This window comes from Bos indicus, chromosome 1 (assembly GCF_029378745.1).
Source record: "Bos indicus isolate NIAB-ARS_2022 breed Sahiwal x Tharparkar chromosome 1, NIAB-ARS_B.indTharparkar_mat_pri_1.0, whole genome shotgun sequence".
NCBI classification, from domain to species: Eukaryota; Metazoa; Chordata; class Mammalia; order Artiodactyla; family Bovidae; genus Bos; species Bos indicus.
In genome coordinates this window covers 73,710,874-73,737,385 of record NC_091760.1, presented here as the reverse complement: position 1 = coordinate 73,737,385, position 26,512 = coordinate 73,710,874, and the positions used below count along the sequence as shown (strand labels likewise).

Sequence of the window (26,512 nt, the reverse complement as noted above, 5' to 3'; positions counted from 1 at the left end):
ATGAATTAAATTCACCCATTCTGGTCCGTTTTAGTTCACTGATTCCTAAAATGTCGATGTTCACTCTTGCCATCTCCTGTTTAACCACTTGCAATTTACCTTGATTCATGGACCTAACATTCCAGGTTCCTGTGCAATATTGTTCCTTTATAGCACTGGACTTTACTTCCATCACCAGTCACATCCACAACTGGACGTTGTTTTTGCCTTGGCTCCGTCTCTTCAATTCTTTCTGGAGCTATTTCTCCACTCTTCTCCAGTAGCATACTGGGTACCTACTGACCTGGGGAGTTCATCTTTCAGTATCGTATCTTTTTGCCTTTTCATACTGTTCATGGGGTTCTCAAGGCAAGAATACCAAAGTGTTTTGCCATTCTCTCTCCAGTGGAGCACGTTTTGTCAGTAAGACTATAAACTGCCAAATTCTCCAGAGTCCAGTAATACAATGTTTATAAAAATTCAGATTCTAGATATCCTTGCCATCCTTTGACCAAGAAATTCTACTACTGACGTTAACTTCTAAATATGTCTTTCTTAATGAAGTCTGCAAGAATCTGCAAATACAGCACTGTTTATAATAGCAAAACAGTGGAAACAACCTAAATATCCATTAAAGGAATTAGTTAAAATACAGAAAAGTTAATGAAATAAAGCTCTTCCATAAAGTTCATATAAGTTTTATATCCAAACCTGTCAATAACATCAAGAAAAGAAAACTAGGTCTGATTTCACTCATGCAACCAAAAGCAAAAATTCCGAAGAAAATCTTAATAAACTAAATTGAGCAGATATAAAAAAAGAATGCATCATGACCAAATTGGTGTTATTCTACAAATGCAGTACTGGTTCAACATCTGAATATCAGTCAACTGTAATTCACCACATTCTCCTGGGAGAAACACTATGTGATCATTTCAACAGCTGTAGAATAAGCGTTAGATAAAACTAAATATTTATGTTACCAACACCATAGAAGTAAGCTTCCTCAACCTGGTAAAATTGTATATACCAGAAACCTACAGCCCATAATATATCCAATGGTGAAATACTAGAAACGCTCCCCATAGAGATAAGGACATTACTATCACACCAACATTCATGTTGTTAACAGACATGAAAAATATACAGAAGACATAAGGATTAAAATGTGATAAAAAAAAAAGTCACTATTTATAGATGATAAGTGTCTAAAACAAAATCCAAGAGAATCTAAAAATCCAAGAACAAAGTCTGACAAAGCTGATAGATGTGAGATGAATGTCCAAATAAATGCACTGATTCACCAGCATAAAAGGATCACACAATGTAATTTTAAACAGATACGTATCAGAGGAACAAACCCTGTTAATACTACAGGAATAAATCTAATAAAAACTTGTATAAAAACCTTTAGAAAAAAAGATATTCTGAAGAAGTAAGAGAGAGCCTCCCCCTCAATTTTTGATAAACCCAGTGTAATTCTAATAAAAAATCCAAAAGGGCTTTTCCTGGTACTTGACAAACTACACTTAGAATTTATATGGAGGAGGAAAAGCTCAGGAATAGCCAAAAAGATCACGATAAACAACAATGTGAGGTAAGGCTACGGCTCCTACCCATCCGTGTATCAAAATTACTTATAAAGTCACGTGACATTTTTGTACCCATTAAGACAAATGTTGGCAATGATGTGGAACAAAAGCTCTCATACAGTGGTACAAACACTTTGAAAAACAACTGGGACTTTAGAAACGTGAAGAGGGCATGCTCAAAATTATACTAGAACACACTAGAAGAAAGAAACACAATCAGTTTAGTCTCTTCCCCCAGTAACATAAGAGCAACAGAGGGGGATAAATCTTAAGCCCTAGCAATCACCCAGCACTCTCATCTGTGTAAGAATAATGTATCATCTTCCCCTACTATCTTATTAACCACTGCTATCCCAGATCCTATCATTTTTCAGACAACCAGTAATAACTGATGTGCTTAAGCCTTACCTGAAGAACCTGGTCAATAGAGTCAACTGGATGCAACATGATGAATAATATGAAAGCATACAACATAATCACAGATACAACAAAAAAATCTGGAAAAGAAAGGAAAACAATTAAATTAGGGAGTTCAAGTAAAAAGGCATATATTAACAACTGGTATAGTGTCAATCCTAAATTTGACTTGAATACTTCTATTTAGGTGGATTCAGAGAAGGCAATGGCACCCCACTCCAGTACTCTTGCCTGGAAAATCCCATGGATGGAGGAGCCTGGTAGGCTGCAGTTCATGGGGTCGCTAAGAGTCGGACACGACTGAGCGACTCCACTTTCACTTTTCACTTTCATGCACTGGAGAAGGAAATGGCAACCAACTCCAGTGTTCTTGCCTGGAGAATCCCAGGGATGGGGGAGCCTGGTGGGCTGCTGTCTATGGGGTCGCACAGAGTTGGACATGACTGAAGTGACTTAGCATAGCATAGCATAGCATTTAGGTGGATGAAGTATATAAAATGTGTGCTATATGATATTTCCTAGAATATGATAGATCATACAGGCCCAAAGGATTTATTTATGTAATGTGAAAATAATCAGCATTTATAAAAAAAATAAGGGATGGACCTTTATGGACATGTATTTGTACTTATCACAGATAGCCGCTTTATAAGATAATCAAGCCAATCTATAATTCACAAACAGGAGACCAGACTGTTTACGGCAAAATGAGATTATCATTTAAAACTATATGCAAAGACAATTATTGTTGATTGTAAAAATGCTGATAGCATTTATCATCAGTATTAGTTATAATCCTAAATAGAAGCATTCTAAGTTGAATGTAAGTATATTTCTATATCTATACTTACATTTCTATACTCTATACTTAAGTGAATCCCACTTTTTCATTAATCTCCTCCATGAAACTATTTCCACAGAAAACACTAGCCAAAACCTAGGAATTGCTTGATCTGCTACTTTAAGGGTGGGCTAACCCTGTGGCTTGCTGTTGTAGGCAGAGACGGTAAATTCCATCCATCAGCACTCTGTATCACTTTCCTAACTCAAAAACAAAAAACTCTCTGCTCGTGACGCTTTTGTTAACTGTACATACATACTTTCACATGCACATAAAAGCACACCCTTATATAACAAGCTATGAGGGGGGCTCAGAGATAATCTCAATTATATTGATAGATTCCAACTTTTTCCTCTGTTTTTCCTTGGTCTGGAATATTTATTTCTAAGCTCCTATTTGAAGTCAGCTTCAAACTCAAACTTTACTATGACCACATATAATCAAAACCTTATTGTGAAGCCTTCAGATTGAGTAAAGAAGTTTAATATCCTATTTACAGACTGTAAATGGGGGGGGGTTCAATATTTCTAAATGTGGGAGACATTTGTAAATATGAAATTTGTTACTATGTCAGTTGAAAACTATAGGCCAACTGTTATTCTATAGAAACAATACTGTTTTATATATATATTTGTTGCTGTAATATATATTAATATACATTTATTGTTCTAGCAGCTTAGGCTGAAAGTTGTGTTACCAATCATGCCATAAGTGAGGAATCTTTTCACTACAAGCCTCTGACCAACAGGGTGAAAAATTTGGAACCCATTTAAGATAAAAGAAGGAATTTTTTCTAGATTTTTTTTTTTTACACCAAACTTCTACTAAATTGCAAACAGGAAATACAACATTCTATTCAATAAATGTAGCAACAAAAGTAATACATGTTACACAGCCATTCAAATATTTATATAGTTAGTTAAAGAAAAAGTGTTTGGAAAGTTGCGAGCTGGGAGTACATGAACATACACAAAAACACACAAAGACTAAATCAGAAAGAGGACTGGGGGAAAAAAAGGTCCAAATATAAATGCCATAGAGAGACACAGACAGAAAATGTTTTGTTTCAATGAAGTAACAACCTATATTGAATGTTTTCCAAATCCTACTGCATTTTTACAATGATAAGCAAAAACAGATTTTCAATCTAGTTCTCACACATTACCAGGAGAAAAAAAAATTTTTTTTTACTCAAGCTGAAAAACTTCTTACATCTACCTCAACAATATTCTCAAATTCTCATCTGTCTTTCTCCTATAACCACTACCTTTGATCACACCTCTAAAAATCTGCCAAGATTTCCATCTGAAGGAGAAAATAAATAATTGAATCCTTCCTTTGTTTAGCCAGGGGAGAAAAAGAGGCACTGTTCAAAGGAATTTGACAAGGGTGGTAGATGGCTGGCAGATCTGTATAATAACAAAAATGGAAAAATGAATAAGAATTTCAACCAAGAATGGAAAAATCAGGTGTTCATTTTGTAGAGGTAGGAGTTTCTAGGAGACTGTGCTCTCAGCTCCTGGAATCTTCTGGCACAGTCAGTGATTCCTTAGTAAATCCTACAAAGTGCAATGAATACTCTTCACCAGAAGACAGCTATCAAACTCTGTATTGGTGGTGATCGGAGGCTGAGAGAATATTCCACAAGTTAAAGGTTTAGATTCTGTTTCAGATACTGCCACAAGGCTATGTGAACATCAGCAAGTCATTCATAGTTAAATTTTCAGCTATAAAATGGGGATATGGTGAGGCTCCTATAGGAAAGGGTAGATTTATTATTTGTATGTCCCGGCCTTGGCGTCACAGAATTGTTCTTAATACCAGTTCCTTTTTTTGGAATATGGCATCAAAATAAGGCACCATAAAGGATTTCCTTCATATTTACCTTAGTAAGTAACTCAAAAACAAAAACCTATTTAGAGTAAATAGATCCAAAATACTTGTCTATGGCTCTGACATATACCTCTTGCTCCTTCTTCAAAAATACCAATCAGGATTGTCTGACCTACAGCCACAAACTTCAAGTCTTTTTATTCCTAATCCTTCCTTCCTTACCCAGTTACTTGTCTTTACAAGGTCACCTTATCCTTCAGAGCCTCTAGGTATCTGCTCCAAGCAATTCAGGCAAGGAAAAAACACACAGGCCTGAACAGGAGAGACACTGGCAAGTCAGTAATAATGCCTTCAAAAACTGAAAAAGAACCTGGATTTCACAAACAGTAAATTACAGGGATCCAATTTTTTAAAGTGTAGCAAAAATTGAAGCCAGATCCCAAGAAATCACATCTAGTTAAGAGAGAGTGTTAGAACTACATCCGTGTCATCACGGTCCTTGAAATGACAGCATAGTCAAGCACGAAAATATAACTAGGCTGAACTAACATCAAAAATAGGTAACCAGACTGAAATTAGGTTTTACTTAGAATCAAACTGAACCACTACAAGTGAGCAAAACACTCTATAAAGCCTTACATGCCTAAGATTGAGGTTAATTCTTGAAAAAAAACCACCTCAAGATAGACTGAATATATTATACTGTTTAGATATCTAGAACAGCAAGTAGCAGGCCCCATTGAAGACCTGTTTTCTGTACTCTAGAAAAGGAAAGGCTAATGTCCACTCTAGGAAAGCCTTAACCTTTCCCTTACTCTTCTCCATCTATATTTACACTTTACATTGTATATCACTTTATAGAGTAATACTTTTCTGTGATTTCTTACTTTCTTCTCTACTTTTCTTTCTTTACTTACCAGTATCAACTACATTCCAAGATCAGGGGACTTCAATCACAGACAGACAGACAAGATGTGAAAATCAGCAGAGTATGTATTAATATATATTGACTTTCCTGTTTCTATTATATTTTCCAGGAGGCATGTTTTATGACAGTATGCACTTCCATAACTACTGACAGAAACGCACAAGCTGGTAACAGTAAGGACAAAGGTTTTGTGTCTATATTTCTACTAAAATATCATTTTTAACATACATTTAAAAAAAAAGTATGGCCATCAACAATTGAGTTTATTTAAATCAATTTGAAGTTAAATGGGAATACAAAAATATTTAAGCCTTTAATTTTTTTTGAAATTTCCCATAATAATATAAAAGATGCATTTGAAAATAGGCATCTAATTTCTAATAGGGTGGACTTACTTAGATCTCTAAAATGAACTTTCCTGGTGTGACTGTCTTGCTTATTACCAACTAGTTTTGCTCTTTGATAGATGTTTTAGCTGCCCTTGGGCATGCTCAGTATTTCCTTGAAATTTTAAGATCAGATCAGATCAGATCAGTCGCTCAGTCATGTCTGACTCTGTGCGACCCCATGAATCGCAGCACGCCAGGCCTCCCTGTCCATCACCAACTCCCGGAGTTCACTGAGACTCACGTCCATCGAGTCAGTGATGCCATCCAGCCATCTCATCCTCTGTCCCCTTCTCCTCCTGCCCCCAATCCCTCCCAGCATCAGAGTCTTTTATAATGAGTCAACTCTTTGCATGAGGTGGCCAAAGTACTGGAGTTTCAGCTTTAGCATCATTCCTTCCAAAGAAATCCCAGGGCTGATCTCCTTCAGAATGGACTGGTTGGATCTCCTTGCAGTCCAAGGGACTCTCAAGAGTCTTCTCCAATATCACAGTTCAAAGGCATCAATTCTTCGGCGCTCAGCCTTCTTCACAGTCCAACTCTCACATCCATACATGACCACAGGAAAAACCATAGCCTTGACTAGATAGACCTTTGTTGGCAAAGTAATGTCTCTGCTTTCTAATATGCTATCTAGGTTGGTCATAACTTTCCTTCCAAGGAGTAAGCGTCTTTTAATTTCATGGCTACAGTCACCATCTGCAGTGATTTTGGAGCCCAGAAAAATAAAGTCTGACACTGTTTCCACTGTTTCCCCATCTATTTCCCATGAAGTGATGGGACCGGATGCCATGATCTTCGTTTTCTGAATGTTGAGCTTTAAGCCAACTTTTTCACTCTCCTCTTTCACTTTCATCAAGAGGCTTTTTAGTTCCTGTTCACTTTCTGCCATAATTTTAAGATACCCAACTAAATATAAAATATATCAACCTTAAGTTTGACAAATTCATCTTATAACAATGTAACTTTAGTTATGAAGTTCTCTTAAAAAGTACAATGATAAACCTTCTATGCAAGGCCTTTTGTCCCCAGTGGTTTTAATATGATTTTCAGTAATACAGTCTTCATTTGTTAGATAAGAAATATCAGGTCATTTTTCAAGGAAAAAAGTAAAAACAAATTTCAATTATTATTGGCATTTAAATTTTTGAACAGTCTTACCTGCTTAAAATATAAAGTAATAAACCTGCCCTAAGAACCAGAGGGTAGAAGTAAAAACTAAATAAGACAACATATGTGAATATGCTTTGTAAACGCTATATGAGACGGAGATGTGCACAGTAATCCCTCCTATGAGACACCAAAAGCTGCGACCCAACACTGTGCCAACCAGAACACTGGGACTTCCTTACAGTAAGAGAATAATCACTATTCACCCCAAGATACTGCAAAAGTCTAAAATCCTATATGAAAAAAAAAAAAAAAATTAACGTTGTTTGATATATTAATTACTGCAGTTTCAATTTCTTAAAACCAGCAACTTACATAAGGTGAATAATTCCACCCCCCCCCAAAACCCTAACTGTGATCAATCAAAATGCTGTCTTTTACAGCCACAGGCAAACAAGTTTTCATAGGCACAAGCCTCCATTCTACTGGCCCCTTCTGCGGCAGATGTAAAGGTGACAGAAATGGAGAACTCCAGGTGAATACTGGCTCAAACGGTGTCAAAAATGAGAAAAGAGCTGGTACTGTGCAGACCACCCAGATGGAAAGTATAATATCCACTGTTCCAAGTGAGGAGCCTCTGTTCTTGCTTCTAATTCTAACTTTCCAATGGGCTGTAAAAATAAAAGTTGGAGCCAGAGGAATAGGATGTGAAAACCAGGAATGTTTAGAACTGCTGACTTTAATTTTAAACCTAGGGTGGCAGCTATCACGAGAATAAAACAAGACCGTAAACATCTAAATCACTAGGTTCATACTATTTGTGAAGATCTATTTATTTTGAAAGGACAGCTTTAACTCTACTCCTGCATTACTTTTGAAGAAGGGAAGCAAGATGGAAATCACAGTAAATGCCAGACTTACAATTCTTGTAGCAAGGTTGCCTGAAGGGTTTTCCTTTTGAAAAGGCAATTGCCACTATGAGGTACTGAAAACTGGAGATAAAAAATACTGTGGTATTTTCATAATTTTCTATGTTATGTTTATCAGGATTGGTTTCATCATCCACATGCGAAGAATTCCCATCTAGGCTTTCTGTTGTATTAAAAGCACTACAACACACAAAAAAACCCTTGTATTAGTAAACACAGTATCTATGTCCCAAAGGAAACCAATTTTTCTTTCTAGTCACATTCCAGTCAATTTAAAAAAATTAGAAGAAAGAAACTTCATTAATTAATAAGCCCCTCTTATTTTTAATAAACCCTTTCCCCACTCTTTTAATTTGCGGAGTACTTCTAGCACGGGGCTTCCCCAGTGGCGCTAGTGGTGAAGAATCCACCAGCCACTGCAGAAGCAGGTTTGATCCCTGGGTTTGGAAGATCCTCTTGAGGATAAAGTGGCAACCCACTCCAATATTCTTGCCTGGAGAATTTATGGACAGAGAGCTTGCAGGCTACAGTCCACAGGGTCCCAAAGAGTCGGACACAATTGAGTGACTGACCATGCACTTTCAGCATAGTAAAGGTAAAGAGACTTTATGTTTATCTATGTGTAATTAATTTTAAAAATGTTATAATTTGTGAACTGGAAAACATTCAGCTCATAAACAAATAAAAGATCCCCTTAATACTTTTACTCAAATTTTTTAAGTTTCAAAATGTCATTTCCCAAAGTGAGGACAGAGAAGTTAGACACATAAATACTCTGAGTTTAGAAGAGACCCTAGTAATTAATTTCACTTTTCTCATTTTACACATAAGGAAAGCAAGGCTCAGTAGCAACTTAAGAAACTGGTCCATTTGGGTCATGATTATTAGGACCTGGCCTGACCATCTTCCTACAGATAAAGTCAAATGCAATTCAAATAATTTAAATGTATAATCAAGCTGCATGCAATTTTTACATAAATTTAAACATATTTTTACATGCATATACATTGCTGTTGTTGTTCAGTCGTTCTAAGTCATGTCTGACTCTTTGCAACCCCATACACTCTACACATTTTTTTTTTAATGGATTGACCAACTTACTATGAATATGGATGTGATTCTTTATACCAAGTCTGTTGCTTGACCCAAAAGAAACCCAAAGACTGAAATCCAATAGAAATGATAATCTGAGACAAAACGGAGAAGAGAAGGGCTCCAGATATAAGACCTGAAGGTGGTCTTTGTGCCACAAGTTCCTTCCAGGCTGGATTTAAACTCACTACATTGAGAAGAAAGAGAGGAAAGGTTTGTATCTAAATTAATTTGTCATTATAAAACACATAATCAGATTCATTTAGGAACTTAGAAAAACTATTTTTCTCTAACAAATCTTTAATATGAAAAATCTCCAAAAACCAAGCCAGATGCCATACATGTTTAAGTAATCTGTAAAAGTGAACAATTTAAGCTTTTTCAAGAAATGGCTCAGGAGTACTTTTTACTCTACTAAAATTCAAAGGAAACACTAGTACAAGTAAAAAGCATACTAAATAGAAGCACATATCATCACCACTCTTATATGTTTAACTAAGAATTTATTTCTGAATCTTTAATTGTAAAGCTACAGTTAAAATAATACATATTTCTTCCTCTTAAGGAGACATTAACAAAGGTTTGGAACTCTATAAACATAACAATAACATTAAAAAAAGACTTTGATCACTTATTAAGGTGGTGGCTGCCAAGTTTCTCCACCGTAATATTTCTATTTTTCTCTTTGCAATTAATAAGTAATTTGTAGAAAGATGCAAAGACTGTGTAAAATATCCTGTTTCTTATTGACTTCCATTCACTAGTTTTAGCATTCACTAAAGACTGTCAAATTCAGTGGTTCACAACCAAAGTAAGTATGACCCCTAGAGAACATTCCACAATGTCTGGAGATATTTTTGGATGTCACAAATGGGAGAGTGCTACTGGCATCGAGTGAGTAGAGGTCAGAGATACTGGTAAGCAGCCTGAAACACAAAATAGTACCCCCACAACGAAAAATTATTCTAAAATGTCAATAAGACCAGGGTCTTTCCACTGCATAAGCCAATCATTCCTTCTATATTGTTAGTTAGCATTTTACTATAAGGAAGAGCTTTCCCTTCTCTCACAATTACTTATTTATTTCCAGTATATGGACTTGTGAATTTTCATACCGTTAAACAGACCATATCTCATTACCATCATTATTTATTTTGATGTTAATATCACCAATACTGAAACAAAACCAACACCTTGTCTCCTTATATGATGTACTCAGGAGGACACAGCATCACTTCTTTGATATTCCTGCCAAGAATGCATAGCCTGAGTCTAACGAGAATACATCAGACAAACCCATATAACTGATTATCTTCTTTCAAAAATGTCAACATCAAGAAGTTCCCCCCCACAAAAGGCTGAACGTAGTATTCTGAATTAAAGATGATAAAATAGATATGATAACTAAATGAAGTTTGTGAGCTTGGACTAGATCCCGGGCCAAGAGACTAAGGGGGGAAATGGGTATAAGGGTTATTTTTGGAACACATGACAAGACTTGAACACAGGTATGAGTTAGGTAATATTGTATCAATGTTAAATTTCTTGGTCTTTATAACGGTGTTTAGCTGGATAAGAGAATGAGTTTGGGGCAATATATACTAAAGCATTCAGTGGCAAAAGGGCATGATAATGTGAACATATTCTCAAATATTTCAGAAAAAAATGGAGAAAGAATAAAAAAAATGTGGCAAAATATAAACAATCAGAAATAAAAGAACCTTACATAGAAAACGGAAAGATGTGCACTGTGTTATAATTGTTCATGTAAATTTACCAAAGTTTAATAAGCCACATCAGAATTTCCTATGCTTTAAAAACAGTAATAAAACAAAATACTTACTTGTAAATACTACTACCAAAATGATTGCCAGATCAATGAAGAGAAACTGGAAGTCTCCCAGGTTACTTAAGATCTACAGAAGGGATTTTTTTTTTAAATAGTTAGAGTTCAGGAACTATTCTTATAGTACCATTTTTATACTATTTTCCCCCTGATTTCATTAGCTTTTTCCTCCTTGGTTTTAATTTTTCCCCCCAATAATGACAACTTCAAAATAACACTTGGCCTGCTTAAAAATTAAACACATTTGCTTTTAAATTAGTGAAATAGAACATATTTACAATTTAATATATTAGTATAAAAGGTAGCTTCTGAAAATCCATTCAATAAAAACCTTTAAAAAGTTTTTTGGCAAAAAGAAAGCACAGACTTCTACCCATTCAACATTCTTGAAAATTAGTATCTTGAAGCTTTCTTAATATCCAACACCATCCCTCCTGATATTTTCCACATATGGTAAAAAGGGATAGTTTCACAAAGACTCCTGGGCATCTCACCAATGTTCACTCAGAGAAAAATCTAAAGTGAGATCACTTCAACCACAAAATCCATGGCGTACCTAGGGACATCACTTGTTTACACAAGTCCTAAAAGTACAGCTGAAACATCTTCTCTCATTCTGGCCTTTTCTTATAAATGTATAGCAAAGTTAACTGCAATTCTAAAATATGTCACAGCTTGACATTTTGAAGAGTTCTGAAAAAAAAAATGTCCAATCTGTGCTAAAGGCAAAAAAAGAATACAGTTATCTTTTATTCACAAGGCTGAAGCCACAGCTGCTGGCCTTAAAGAAAATGTTGTTCCAGATTAACGAGATTTTCAATTTGCTACTCAAAATTCAGTAAACTGTAGGAAAATTTATAGGTGCTAAGTTATTTAAGTTTCACAATTAATGAATATATTCAAATTGAAACATATATGCCCAATATTTTTAATTTAAATGTCTTAACACTAAGTACCATCTCTGTTGGCAATGTCAGTACTCACAGAATACAGCAGAGTAACACTGAAGTACTGTATAATGCTGTACAAAGCCATAAATTTAAACACACAGAAGGAAGTCATTAAAGCTGCACGGCCTTCCCTGTGAAAACAAATGTTGGCATGTGAATAGAAGTATTCTAAATGCCTCCTCCAAACCACAATTATATCTTGAGAGATAAATCAACATTCAAGTTACAACAATGCACTTTTTGCCAAAAAGAACTAAGCCAAAGCAGAACTGGAAGAAATGAGGAGTAGCAATCAATCTGTTGCTAAAGCATTACAGATCAAGTACACTAACACACCGTTAAAACAAATTCATATTATTTTCTATGACCTTTTTTTCTGTATTAATAGAGCAAGATTTCTAATGTATACTACCTGATAAGGTTTGGCACACAGGAAATACTAGGAGTTTTGGAGGTAAAGGGAGATGCCACTGAAGCCTCGAGCTCTGATAAGGAAATGCCTCCATGTGCCCTCTTCAGAGCCTAATGGATTAAAGAAGAAGATTCTTTTGAGTCCTGGGTACTTGACTTAGCCAGAGAAAGAACTGTAAATCACAAAGTCTATACTTACACCACAATCATTTGCACCGTCACCGCACATCCCAACATAGTAACTAAGAAACAAAAATTACGTTAAGATTTTTATTAATTTCTTAAAATACACAACTTTTAATTTCCGATTTCCTCCAGTATGGTACTAGGAAGAGTTAACAAACTAAGATTCCCCTAGTGCTAACTAATGAATCTTTTCATTATAATGACCACAGGCATGTTACTCTGCAAATAGCACCAGCCTACAATTCAAATGACTTGGGTCACTGTTCTATTTCTATCACATGGACATCTCAATTGCCTAATCTTTAGCACAAAGGACTCAGGCCAGCCTAGTCTTTAGTACTTACTTTTAAGGCTATCAGTAAAGATTTCTCCTTTGAAAACTTGAAAACATCATTATTTACTAAAACTGCAACATGACTTCTATCAAGCTGAGTAAATGAACTCTACCTCATGGATATCACCTAGAAGAGGAATGGTAGATATGTACTTTAAATAAATAAGCACTTGTTGGTTGCTTAGTCACTAAGTCATGTCCAACTCTTCTGGGACCCCATGGACTATAGCCCACCAGGCTCTTCTGTCCATGGAATTGTCCAAGAGAGAATACTAGAGTGGGTTGCCATTTCCTCCTCCAGGGGATCTTCCCGACCCAGGGAGAGAACCTCGGTCTTCTGCTTTGGAGGCAGATTCTTTACCACTGAGCCACCAGGAAGTCTCTTTTAAAGAGGTTTACCTGTCTTAGAGTTGACACATTTATATACATGAAATATTAGTTACTTTTCTAGTTTTGAAAACAAAACTACAATTCATAAATATTAAAAAACAAAAACAGGAAAATCCCTGGAAGTTCTGTGATTAGGATTCAGAGCTTCCACTGCAGGGAACACGGGTTGGATCCCCAGTCGCGGAACTAAGATCTTGCATGCCGTGCAGTGTGGCCAACAAAACAAAACAAAAACAAGACCCACCAATACTTACTCTACATTTTGCAATGCTTCTACTAACTGGGTCTTCTGATCAGGTGCCATACGAGCAAACACAGTGCCATGCAGCATCAACTGGAAAAAACATGAATTTCTTTAACATACTGTTTGCCATATATTCATATGAAAACATACATACCCAAATCACTAACCTTAGGAACAAGGTCTTGAAAATGCTCCAGAATCACTGAAAATGATTTTCCATTCATTGCAAAGTGATAACGAGTCACCTGAAGATCCTCTAAGTTATCATGGACCAATTTAATTGGAATAGCCTGTGTATAAGATATCCAGAACAGTATTTAGGCAGCCAGATCAAGTAAAAGAATCCTATTTTGAATATATTTGACCCAAAACTAAATTTCTGCATTTGATGTTTTATATAAAATGCTGTGTTAAACATTTATTGAATGGTAAAGAAAATTCAATTTTAAGATAATCCATCTATATTGTTTGTTTAAAGAATAACACTTATGGAAGTCTAAATATCAGCTTCAATTTGAAATGATCCATGAGCCAAATATCATGGACCATCTGCACCATTTACTACTACTTTTAAAATAAGATAAATACTTGGGATTCTTATAGTATAAAACTGTGCTTTTCAACTTTGGCTACAAACATCAAAATTTAAACACTGAGATACTCCATCTGGCCCCATTCTAGTGAATCCAAGTCTCTGAGGAGAGGGCTCAGGCTTCTGTTTTTGTTAATTTTTTGTTTTGTTGAGTTTTAATGCGCCACTTTTTATTATTTCAGAATAAATTAAAACAAGCAAGCTTCAAAAAAGAAAACTCTACTTGACATTACCTCCGGGTCAATTGCTGATGAATCATTACTCTGTGTTATGGTGTCTGCATAATGCCAATTTATCTTGGCAACTTTCCCATCCTTTGGAGGTAATGCTTCAGCAATAATAACTTTATCCTGAGGTAGTATCATTCCACAGTCTCTGGCTACAGAGACGGCAGTCAACATGTTGTCACCTAATTTTCAAAACATTGAAAATACATTAACATTAAAATGAAAATATAAATGTATTAAACAAGTATTTACTGAGAATCTACTATAGCCCCCATGAGTGGGCTGGGCAAAATGAAGTTAATGTATAGTCCTTACTCTTGGAATTTAAAAGTTATCTTGGAGTTAAAAGTTAATCAGGACATACATATATCAAAGGAAGCCTCAAATCAAAAGAAGATAGATACTAAATAGTCAGAACATTCTCACCCACAACTGTTAAAGTCAAATACATTCTCAACCTTTGTGAGTCATGCACTAGGGGTACCCCTTCAGTGCTTGGCACAGTGCTCAATAAGTATTGTTGAAATAACCAAGGAGTGACTGGTAATCTATACAAGAATATGAGCACAACATAAAGAAAAAAGTCAATTACAAAGGCAAGATTACACACACACATACACACACAAAAACAACAAAAACAAAAAAAGGCAAAGTAACAAGTATACAATCTTTATAAAACATAAAGAGAAGCAAGACAGACAACTTCTCAGTCATGAGAGGAAAGTATTAAAGACACTGGTAAAGACAAGATCAAGGAGGAAAATACAAATGTACAGGAGAAGCAGGCAAAGGTTTGGGGAGCCCACTGCTACCAGAACAGAGGTACTACTGTCTCCTCTTCCCTTAATCCTACCCACTGTTTCCAAGCATGTCTTCCTGTGACCTGACAGATCCTCTTGGGACACACCATATTCTGTCATGGCAAGACAGCAAGGACAAGCGATACAGACAGAAAGAGCTTTGAAGCAAAGTCACTAGAACCAAGAATTGCTGGGACGCTAATAAATTTGGTTACTTAAGCTATCTGGTATCAGATGGACCTCAGAGTTTCTAAACATAAAAACATACACAGATCTTCTCTTTAAGTCTCTTACTGAACACATAAACATTATAAAGTGAATGCCTTAAATCTGATTCTTTGCTAAGAAAGAAAACTTTAGAGCTGCCACAATTTCATACAGCGAAGAAATGGTAATTATCTAATATTATCAACAGTGTTAACACCAAGAGAATCCTTTGAATGCAGTAGTCAAGAAAGAAACCAAAAAATGGCTCTTTTCACTATTACACATTCAAACAATAATACATGTACTATTCTATATATAAAAATATAATTCTAACCAATCATTTCCCATGTATCTGGTGGCACAGTTCTAAAAATTATAGACAATCCCAAAATAAGTCAATCATATTCTTAATCCTCAAAAATCTTATATTCTAGTAGAGAAAACAAATCTACAAATAACTAACACAAGCAAAGGAAAATAAATGCTATAAGAAACATGATTAAAGAGAGATAACAAAAAAGAGCACAGCTAAATATTTATAGTATGTCCTCCACTAGTTTATTATACTTATTATAAACACATCTAAAGGATTTCCAAAGTGTATTGTGAAGTTGTCCTCTATCTTAGAAAAGTATTCAGAGCTGAAACAGGGCAACGTAGGATGGAGATACTCTATGATAAATCTAATTACTTGACTTATAAGATAATAATGCAGTATTAGATGGAATTCTATAGTAGCAAGTAGGCTTTTATAATGCACTGATCATTCCTTAATATTGGATAACGTGAACTCTAAGAATCACACTCAATTTTTTTGTGTGTCCTTTTTTACAGTCTAACCTGTGACCATGACAGTGCGAATGTTGGCTTTATGCAAATCTTCAAGTACTGCAGGGGTTTCTCGCTTTAATTTGTTCTGCATTATTATTAATCCCATAAAATCCATGTTGTTCTCAATGGCATCTCTGCAGAAAAAGAAATTTTAACGTAATGATTTAGTCAAGAGAACAAGCATTTGTTCACTTTGTTGATAATGCAATTTAAAATAGCCATCACTTATAAATTAAAAACATTTTATATGCTGAATAAATGTATAAGTTTGTGAGTTCAACCTCAAAAAATTTAAATCTGAAAAAGTAATTCCCAAGAAATACATTTTGAAATTAAATTCTGCCCTTTGAAACATGGGTATATAAAGATTCTTAGGAAATGTATATCTTTGTAATAAGACACAGAACTCTTCTAGTACTAAGGAATATTCATCTTGTATCCTACCTACAAAATGAATGAACATAAAATATATCTATTCCTTACTGCCCTCCCACACAACATACCTTAATTTAAATGTTAAGAGAAAAGGAAAAAACTGTACCACAGGCACATTCAACAGTTATACTGAATTCACTATCAAGTCTTTGGGGAATTTTATAAAACTCTTGATCAAAATCTTAATCTTGGAAGTACGATGCAAAAACTATTAGCAGTCCAACAATGAGATCTATTCAGGACCCAGAGATGGGTCTTCTACAATGTTAATTTTCAGTAGTTATCAAGATGCTGTTCCTTCAAAGAGGTGATTATCTACTATGCACCAAGTACTACACAAGTCACTGGAAAGTCAAAGATGAAAAGCCATGATCTCTACTCTCAACTTCCCTGTAGCTCACACAGTAAAGAATCCTCCTGCAATGTAGACCTGGATTCAATCCCTGCATTGGGAGGATCCTCTAGAGAAGGCAATGACAACCCACTCCAGTATTCTTGCTTGGAGAATCCCTTGGACAAAGGAGCCTGGCAGGCTACAGTCCATGGGGTCACAAAGAGACAGACAGAACTGAGTGACTAACACTACTACTCTTCCTCCTCTCAAGACCCTTTTGTGGGGAAACAGACATGCAAGCAAAGAGATCACACAAAAATAATATGTGCTTCAGTACTGTAATGGAGAAGTCTGTTCAGCGATAGCAGCATTCTTAAACTAAACCTATAGGTTTAATCCTAAGTAATAGGATTCTATTACAGAAATACTCTCTTCAATGGAGAAAGCAGGGCTTGAAATTAGGGACCAAAATTTCAGACTTGGATTAACCAAGTGATTTTTCTACACAAAATTAAACTATAAGGGTGCTTAAGTAAACAGCAACTAAGTCTAAATACCTTTAAAATTATATAATTTATACAATGGGTGGTAAAGATATTAAGAGAATAATTAGAAAACTTTATACAAATGATACTGCTGGAGGTAACAGGAGAAATAAGTCTTGAAACTTGAAAATGCATTTCAAAGCACAAAGCTGTGCCAATGTGAAACTACTGGGTCAAAGCTCTGTAACCATTTTCCGGTACTGGTTTCTGCCTGCAGTCGGTTTCCCAACTCTTCTATGAATGATACCAGTCATAGAAATCTTGCCCTCTAATTAATGAAGAGTACAATAATCAATTCAAGATACACAGGTTCAAGCTATAAGAGAAATCCCAAAACCTGTTCCCACAGGTAGAATGGAAACACAGAGACAATCTTGACTGAAAGATGAGGAAGGGAATCAGAGAGAGAGAAGAGTTGATAGGGAGGGTAGGGTATCCTGGGCAGACGGAATAGTTGGTCCAAGGCTGGAAGGTTGCCTGAAAGAGAGGCTCAAGAACTAGAGGCAACTCAATTCTCAGTCTTTAAGGTCTGGGAGGAGGAGTGGCAAAAGGCAAAGCTATAAAGAAAGGCAACTCTAATGTACCCTTCGTAGGAATTAGGATACAGTATTTTACATGTGTGGCTCCTAATCACAAATATGCCTCAAACCATTTGATTACTGCTGCTTTTTTTATGCCCCTTCTTAGGCCAAATCCCCCCTAATATTCTCTTTTAATGGGTAGAATTCCTAAAGTTGCTTTTCCTTTCAGTTATTATTTAGCTATCCACTCCACTCCCTTAATTTTCATCCAGAAAAATGGAATTGCACTATAAACACTGCACTTCGCTTTTCATCTAACGAGCTCAGAATAATTAAAAGAAGTATTAATGCTTCATAATTTAACCACTATCATATTTATGATATTTACACTATTTTAACTTGAATCTTATCTAACATAGACATATTTCTTTAGGCTGAATTCCTTGGACTGTACATGCTGGGTCAAACTGCGTAAGTAAATTTAGATTTTAATAGGTATTATGCAAGTTCTTTATGAATTTACAATAGTTCAGCAGCAGTATTTTTGTTAAATTTTTCTCAAGCCTTCGCTAACACTTGATATCATCAATCTTTTGAATTTTGTAAACTTTAAGAAAAAACTCTGGTTGTGGTTAATTCTGTAGTTCCCCCAAAACTGAAGTGTCTCATTATTTTCATGTGTTCAGTGGCCACTTATATGCCCTCTTCTGATAATTATCTGTATCATTTACCCTTTTTTAAAAATTAAGTGTTTCGTTGTTTCTTTCCTGATTTATATTCTTGATCAAGAACTCCTCTGAAAGGTGATGGGGAGCCATTTATTATAAGAATTCCAGGTAGAAGACTGGTATAAGATTTGAATGTTAAAGACCTCTCAGTGGACAGAGTGTGGTACACAGATTAGACAAAAGAAAAAGTGGAGAAAAAAGCTAAGTCCCTGAATTAGAGACAATGACGGTGGGGATGTGAAAAGAAAAGTCTATTTGATAGGCAGAATTAGCAGGAGAGCCAATAAATCTTTCCTTCTGCTTTGAAATGCTAGGTACAGCATAAAATATTCCTAACCAAAAGTGTTATTTTCAAAAGATCAGGCTAGATTAGTTTTACTATAACAGGACAATCCTTGAATGTGAAATACAGCTATAACTGGAGGTAAATGTGATGTTGGTAATGGCCATCTGACCTTTGGCGGTGAGGGTGGAAGGTGTATTTATTGTGACTCATGATACTCTGGTCAAATGAGCACTTGGTTTCAACTACTAGGCAAAAGCAAGTACGGTTGACCCTTGAATAACATAAGTTTGAACTGTGTGGGTCCACTTCCACATGGATTTTTTTCAATAAATACTATCAGTACAAGATCCACAGTTGAATCTGCATGGCAGGTCCAGGACCCAATCCCCTTAGATACCAAGGAATAACTGTAGATCATTGGAAAATAAACTTCTGTAGAAGTATGTTTACCAAAAACATAATTATGTTCCTCGAACATGCCCAACACATAGCAGGCACTCAATAAACATTTAAAAAATAAATTAAAAATAGTTCCAGGGAGTTATACTTTTATCTCAATTGCCTAAAACACTGAATTATGCTATATATTTGCACATATCCAATAATCATTTACTTAATAAATAATAAATTGAATATAAATGATTGCACAAGACTTTCATAAACATAAATGATGTCTTATTGGAAAAACTGTAGGCAAAACCATTCATCAACGTTTACCTGCCAACATTCTGCACTTTGTGCCATGTCAGTTTTGACTCCAATTTTCTGTGTGCAAGAGCAATCACACGGAAGCCCTGTTTGGTATAATCTTCCAAAACTTTTTCAAAATCAACAGGAACTTTTAAAAAAGAGAAAATGGAGGTCATTGTTAGAACTGTGATTACCAGCTTACACAAATATCAGAATTTCACTCAAAGCCTTGCTGCGTCCTTACCTGTTTCAGGCTTACAAAGACCAGCAATGACTTCTGGTGCCCCTTTCATGTAGGCATCCATCTTTCTGTCCCCGAGCACCCTGGCCACCACACACATTCGTTGCAAAGCAGAGGAGAATGGGAACTGGCGAACAATTCCTATCTCATAAACAGCCTACGGAATTTCAAAAGATGCACAAACCATTCATTACTTTTCAAAGAATTAAAACAGATATACCAGTATATTTACTATACCGCAATTAAAAAGAATTTTTTTTTAAGATATACTTAGGTAATGAGTAAACATTCTTCACTTACTGGAAGTTCAAACAGCTCCTAAAAAAAAAAAAACAAGACAAAAAGAATAAAGTAAAAGTACAGATTAAGTCAATTAACACACTCAAGTGAAAAAAAAAATTAACTGCGTATCCTCAAAAAATTATTTGGAAAACAACACAGAATTTTTAATATTTCAAAGTCAGGTTTTAAGATTGCTTCTCTACTAGCTCCCATTTCTTAAAAAAGAAAAGTTTATTCTTGAGTATTTTAAAACACTCTGCTATTCTAGGAATATTAACATATTAAGTTCTTAAATGAACTAAGAGGTATATATTCAAAAATTAACCTAAAAACAAAGGCTTCCACATATTCTTTTTATTAAATCCTAGGAATACAGATGCAAACTAAAAGTCTTCACCACCATGTATCTAAATCACAAGGCTCTAAGCTGCTTGGTAAGCAGGAATTAAAGAACAGCACTGAGAATTAAATCTCAGTGTTTTACATGGAATGCCTCCAACACGCCAGGCGTAGTTTCTGATAAATGCGGTAAAGATATTCATATCTGCATTAGAGTTTTAAAAAGGACGTGTGATTCCATCTTCCAGCAGTATTTTAAAATGAGGAGAAAATGTGAGCACCGAAAGTATTATCAAGCAGTTCCATACCATTTCTTGGCTTCCTGCAGGTGCAGATTCAGGAAGCAGCTGTTTTGGAGGACGAACCACAGTTGGCATAATTCGATTATGAAGTGCTGTTTCCTCTTCAGTTGCTTCTTCCAGAATCTGAAAGGAAAACAATCAACACATGAAACTCATAAATTCAACTCACTGGTTCCATTTTAAAATAAAACATTATGGCTATCTTCAGTTAAGGTTTGTTTTTTTTTTTTTAAGTAAAACAAAATATAAATAAAGCTAGTTTTAAAGTCCTAGTAACCTGTGGGAGAGGGGAGGCAGAGGTCAGTAAAGAAATAGAGAAAAACTTCTAATATTGTTCCTATAACTAATTAAGTCTAGAGACTAGTTCTGTAAAATACAGAAGGTCCCTGCAGTTTCAAAAATTTTTAGTCTATCATCCAGAGATTCCTTGCTAACAGGAGAGGATTCAATATATGCAGAGCTCAGATATGTTTAGTAGAACCACTGGGTCAGGACCTCACTGAGGTAGGAATCGTAAATTTAGATTTCCAGCTTGTTGTTATTGTTTAGTCGCTAAGTCATGTCCGACTCTTTCACAACCTGATGGACTGTAGGCCCGCCAGGCTCCTGTCATGGGATTTCCCAGGCAAGAATACTGGAGTGGGTTGCCATTTCCTTCTCCAGGGGACGTTCCTGACCCAGAGATTGAACCTGCATCTCCTGCAGTGGCAGGTGGGTTCTTTATCACTGAGCCACCAGGGAAGCCCAGTTTTCCCAGTCTGAACACATCTAATTAAAGCACAATTATCCTAGCTCCTTGAAATTTAATATTAAACTATTTTTGGTGGAAAATTCAATAAAAAAACTTATATTGAATACACATATATGAATAAGAAACTAATTTCACTCTGTAAGTGAAGGAATCATGAGTGGGAAAATGATGGGGAAGAGAGCTATGCTGAATTAGCCAATTTTACACAATTCTTAAGAAACATTTTAACACCTCTGAAATTGTCATGCATCTTACATGGTATTAATCACTTTAAATAACAGCAGTGCCTAGTTATGTAAAAACATTCCATAGATACTCTGTGCTAAGATCAGATATCAAAACATCTCAGAGTCAAAAAAGCATGCTATTTACTATACAAACTGACTTATTAAGCCCACTTTTTAAGGGTCACATACAGAGCAATAAATCTACTGAAATCAGCTGGAGAAAAGCTTTAGAAAATATCAAGATGAATCAACTACACTTTGTTTTACTCTTTATAAAAGAAGTGGGCCTCTTTTAAGGAATTAAAGTTGATGAGTATTTACTGTGGGCTTTCAGAAGACGGCAGAGAACTTTGTCACTCATCCCCCTACCCCCACCTTTCAAAATATTAACCAAACACACAGGAAAAGAAATAACACTGTAAAAGTAAACAGAGTAGAACTGAAATACAATGGTGGACACAGCAATAAGGAAACAGTAGCCCAGGATAAACACAAAGGACATAGAGGAGAGGTGGGATCAAACTTATCAGTCAGAATAGCTTATCAAAGCAAAAGCAAAAAAAAGTCACAGAGGTCATACCTATAGAGAGATAAACTACATCCCTGAGAGGAGGAAGGGCTGCTAAAACGAGGGGCAGTATTCCAGGGTACTGCTTGTGCAAGCACTGTGGAAGAGAGTGGGAAAGCAACCAAAAGACTACTGCTTCTCTCCTGAACTCAAGGCCTGCTGATGGGGCCCCAATACAACAGGCTCCCCCAGGCAGCCTTCCCATTCAGGGAAGACCCTTCCCAGGAAAACCAACATACCAACATACTTCTCAGGACCAACATACATATGGGCAAGGATAAAAACCTTGCTGCAGCACCTACCCAGAGTATCAAATCAAACCTTCACTCTCAAATATGAAAGTAGGATGAAGAAATATACTGAAAATCAACAAGAAGATGTCCATGACACCTCAATTTTTTAAAAAAGTATAAAGGAGACGATTAAGTATAGGGAAGGGGGAAAAAAACTGAACCTAGAGAAAATGAAAAATTCAGAAGCAAGAAGGGAACTTTAAATACAAACTAATACCTGTAAAACAAGAACTGGATGCTGGAAACACTAACAATCAGAGCAAGCACTCAGAAATTAAAATAATCAATGACAAAACAAAGAAGTGAACAAACAGAAACCTCTGTGAGCATGTGTGTGTGGACATGTGTGTGTTGAGAAAGAGAGAGAGAAAGGACACAGGAAGTAGAACGTGGGGACTGAAGACACATGACCACTCTATACTTCTTCCCTATGGCCAACAAACTGAGTCACTGAGATCACCTTACTGCTTAGACCTACTGCCTCAAGATACTGATTCCGCTTTATCCTGTAAACATAAAACAGGGCCCTGAGCAGGTCCTCTATTAAAGGTCTTCCTCTATGAAAGGTTGTTTGAATGAGTCAATTAAACTAAAACAGAATTTCTACACAACTGTAACTATCTCCCCGGTGACACACCTTTAGAAATTACATAGTTCCTTATATGAGACAGACCAAAATCAAAACAAGTTGAAGAAATAATTCTTCTGCAAGTTAATTTTTACTATTTTCCTGAAGTTAACTGTACTTTAAAACATTGAACTTACCCATCCGATGGCTTCAAACATTTTCAAATCAAGTGGATCTCCAGAAAGCACTCCTTCAATTTTTGTAAGTGAATGACAAGTAGCCATACAAGCAACAAACTGAGACTTTACCAACATCTCACTGCAAACCTTTTCTTCTGGCAAAAGAAAACTATACAGAAAATGCACTGAATTAGACTCATAAACCCCAAGACTGAAGAGAGTAGTTTAACAGAACTTTTCAGGTTTTATTATTTTAAAAGTAGAAATAAAATGTTTGCATTTATGTACATATTGCATGTATTCATTTCATTATAGATTCTGACATTCAAAAACATTTTCTTCCATGAAAATTATTATACATGAGTAAAATACAGTATTATCTTAGATTCTAAATAACTAGACCAGACATACCAGTACAGAAAATACTACATACTAAATAATAATTAAAACTCTTGCCTATGGACATATGGCAAATTAGAACACACAAAAACTCTCTTGCAAAAACATAAAATGACTGTGTAACACACTACCTTTCAAATACAAAACTGAGCTTGTAAGAAAGAAAGGGAAAATTTTAAGTGCCAAAAACAGCGAAAGGACAACCAAAAGGGTGTGACCTTAAACAGATGCTGTGACTACGGGGGGAGAAGGAAGAAGGGAGGGGAGCCCTCTCAGTACCCTTAAGGCCTTGGGTTTTAATAACCACACAAGAACAAGAGACAAAGCCCTGGCCACATACAAAGTAGGAAGTTGGAACTGAGAGAATCCCTCTCACCAAGACGCTCTTGAAGAACTACAACCTTGGAAAAAGAAAAGATTCACCCATAGACTCAAATGCGTAAGAATAAGCTTATCTCTTTCCCCTCACCCAAAGTTCAAGAAAATAATTAATATCTATGTAATATTTACTATGTATTGGGCACTATTCAAAGAACTTTAAATTTATTTGCCTCATCTCATCCTATACCAGAGAAAGGTGTTTATTATCACCATTTTATAGATGAGGAAACTGAAGCCGAAGGGTTTAAGCCACTTGCCAAGCCACAGCACACAGGTGGCAAAGCAAGGGTTCAAACACAAGAGGTCTGGTGTTAGGGCCTGAACTCTAAACCATTAAGCTGCTCAGGATGGGATCTGGGTTTGAATATATATGCTTCTGTCCAGTCCAGAAATCCCCAAGTTATAAAAGTAACATTAAAGTTTGCCTGGTACCACTGACACTACTTTTGGCCAAGAAAGGTCAAAACTCTAGGGAGAGGCACTCCCACAACACAGCTACAAAGGAGTCTCACAAAAAAATTCTGCTAAGGATGAATCCATAATTTAAAAATGAACCAGGAAATAATTCTCATGACTCAACAGACACAACAAAGACAAAATTAGAATCCCATAAACTGGAGATAATAGAATGGCGATCTGAAAGAATGCAAAGAAGGCATTTTAAAATTACAGACTTCGAAAAAGAACAAGACACCATGGTGGGGAAAGGAGAGAGCCAGATTTGAAAAAAAACCAAATAAAATTTATTATCCAGGATATGGTTAGGATTCCCAGATGGAGAGAAAGAATGGGGGGAAAGCCACAGTGGGAATAAAAAGAAGCTGCACTCTTTTCCAGAATTTATGAAAAGAATGAATCTTTGGAATCAAGAAGCAAAATTAGTCCCACACAAACAAAAAAAGAGATCATAGTGAAACTGCAGAAATCAAGCATAGAGAAGTATTTTTTAAACAACAAAGGAGAAAAAAAATTACTAAAGAAGACTAAGACATCTACAAACATGGCAATTTAATCCACAGGAATGGGATATAAGAAACTGGTTACCGAAGCCATCCATCAACCTAGGTACATCTTAGCATGTAGATTGTATACAAAACCAAAATCATAAAAATCATAAAATGCTATACAACAAATGCATACAAAAAGGGAGGTAAAAGTAGTCTACAGTCCATAGGTTTTATGGAGTTAGAAACTAATAAAGACACCCATAGGGTCTTCCCTGGCGGTCCAGGGTTAAGATTTCACTTTTCAATGCAGGAGGTATAGGTTCGATCCCTGTTCAGGAAGCTAAGAGCCAACATGCCTTGGGGCCAAAAAACCAAAACTTAGAACAGAAGCAATAAAATCTTTAAAAAAAAAACAACCAAAAAAAACCTTCACAGACTCTAAATATGAATATTAGTAACTTACAGGCAAGTAATAAAGATTAGGATGTATAAATTCTGAAAAAAATGAGAGAAATATGAAAACTGTGTGGGAACTGGGGTAAGAGAGTCGGTGGTAGAAATAATTTCAAATGTACCTGAAATCACAATAAATGTGAACACAATGGCAGAGAAAGAGTGAAAAGAGATGGAAAAAAAAGATACATAGGTATATATTAGGCAAGAGCAAGCTGGTATGTAAGCACACAAATATTCGATGAAACAGAATTAAAAGCAACAGGCCTCATTAGGGATAAGTAAGTTCACAATGTGATATGCTATTTACCAAGATGTGCCGATTCTGACAATCCATGAACCAAACAACAGTCTCTCAAACTGTATAAACCAAAATTCCATACTTTCAAGAGAGGAAAAGAAAAAACCAGCAAAAACACAACTATAGTAGTAAAACTTCTAAGCATCAAAAGATAGCAATAAAGTAAAAAAAAAAAAAAAAAAAAAAAGACGGGAGAAATATTTTCATAACGCATAGTACTGAAAAAGATTATCACCCAGAAAATACAAAGGACTTCTAATAAATGAATAAGATAAAGACAAACAACATCATTAAAAAAGAAAATCAGGATATAAACTGACAATACACAGAATGCCAAATAATCCTCCTTCCAAAAATGTGAAAAAATGTTCAGCTTTATAAGTAATGAAGAAACTCCGAACAAAGCCACAATAAAATAACATTTCATAGCTATTCATTTGGGAAAATTAGAAGTCTGGCAAAACCAAGTTTGGCAAGGATGTGGGGCAACAGGATCACCCATACACTGAGGGAGACTGAGTTTGCACCATCACTTAGAGAGTAAGCAGACAGTACCTACTAGAGCTGTGGCCATGCATGTGCTGTATGATCCAGTACTGAAACTGTGAAGAAATGGG

The 26,512-nt window shown here is 35.7% G+C and overlaps 1 protein-coding gene across 5 annotated transcripts in view; it reads right to left on the bottom strand.

Annotated features, from left to right (window-relative positions):
• The window catches only part of ATP13A3 (ATPase 13A3), a 79,483-nt gene that overhangs the window by 14,569 nt on the left and 38,402 nt on the right, over positions 1-26,512 (bottom strand). For all 5 annotated transcript variants that reach the window (XM_019957746.2, XM_019957783.2, XM_019957773.2 and 2 more), the window contains 16 exons: positions 23,433-23,583; positions 20,835-20,951; positions 20,206-20,223; positions 19,909-20,062; positions 19,692-19,812; positions 16,135-16,259; positions 14,294-14,469; positions 13,636-13,758; positions 13,479-13,558; positions 12,514-12,556; positions 12,316-12,425; positions 11,938-12,034; positions 10,951-11,023; positions 9,117-9,294; positions 8,008-8,195; positions 1,980-2,068 (listed from right to left, as the gene is read on the bottom strand). In XM_019957746.2, the coding sequence (XP_019813305.1) occupies positions 1,980-2,068; positions 8,008-8,195; positions 9,117-9,294; positions 10,951-11,023; positions 11,938-12,034; positions 12,316-12,425; positions 12,514-12,556; positions 13,479-13,558; positions 13,636-13,758; positions 14,294-14,469; positions 16,135-16,259; positions 19,692-19,812; positions 19,909-20,062; positions 20,206-20,223; positions 20,835-20,951; positions 23,433-23,583 (1,843 nt within the window). The remainder of the gene's footprint in view (positions 1-1,979; positions 2,069-8,007; positions 8,196-9,116; positions 9,295-10,950; positions 11,024-11,937; positions 12,035-12,315; positions 12,426-12,513; positions 12,557-13,478; positions 13,559-13,635; positions 13,759-14,293; positions 14,470-16,134; positions 16,260-19,691; positions 19,813-19,908; positions 20,063-20,205; positions 20,224-20,834; positions 20,952-23,432; positions 23,584-26,512) is intronic.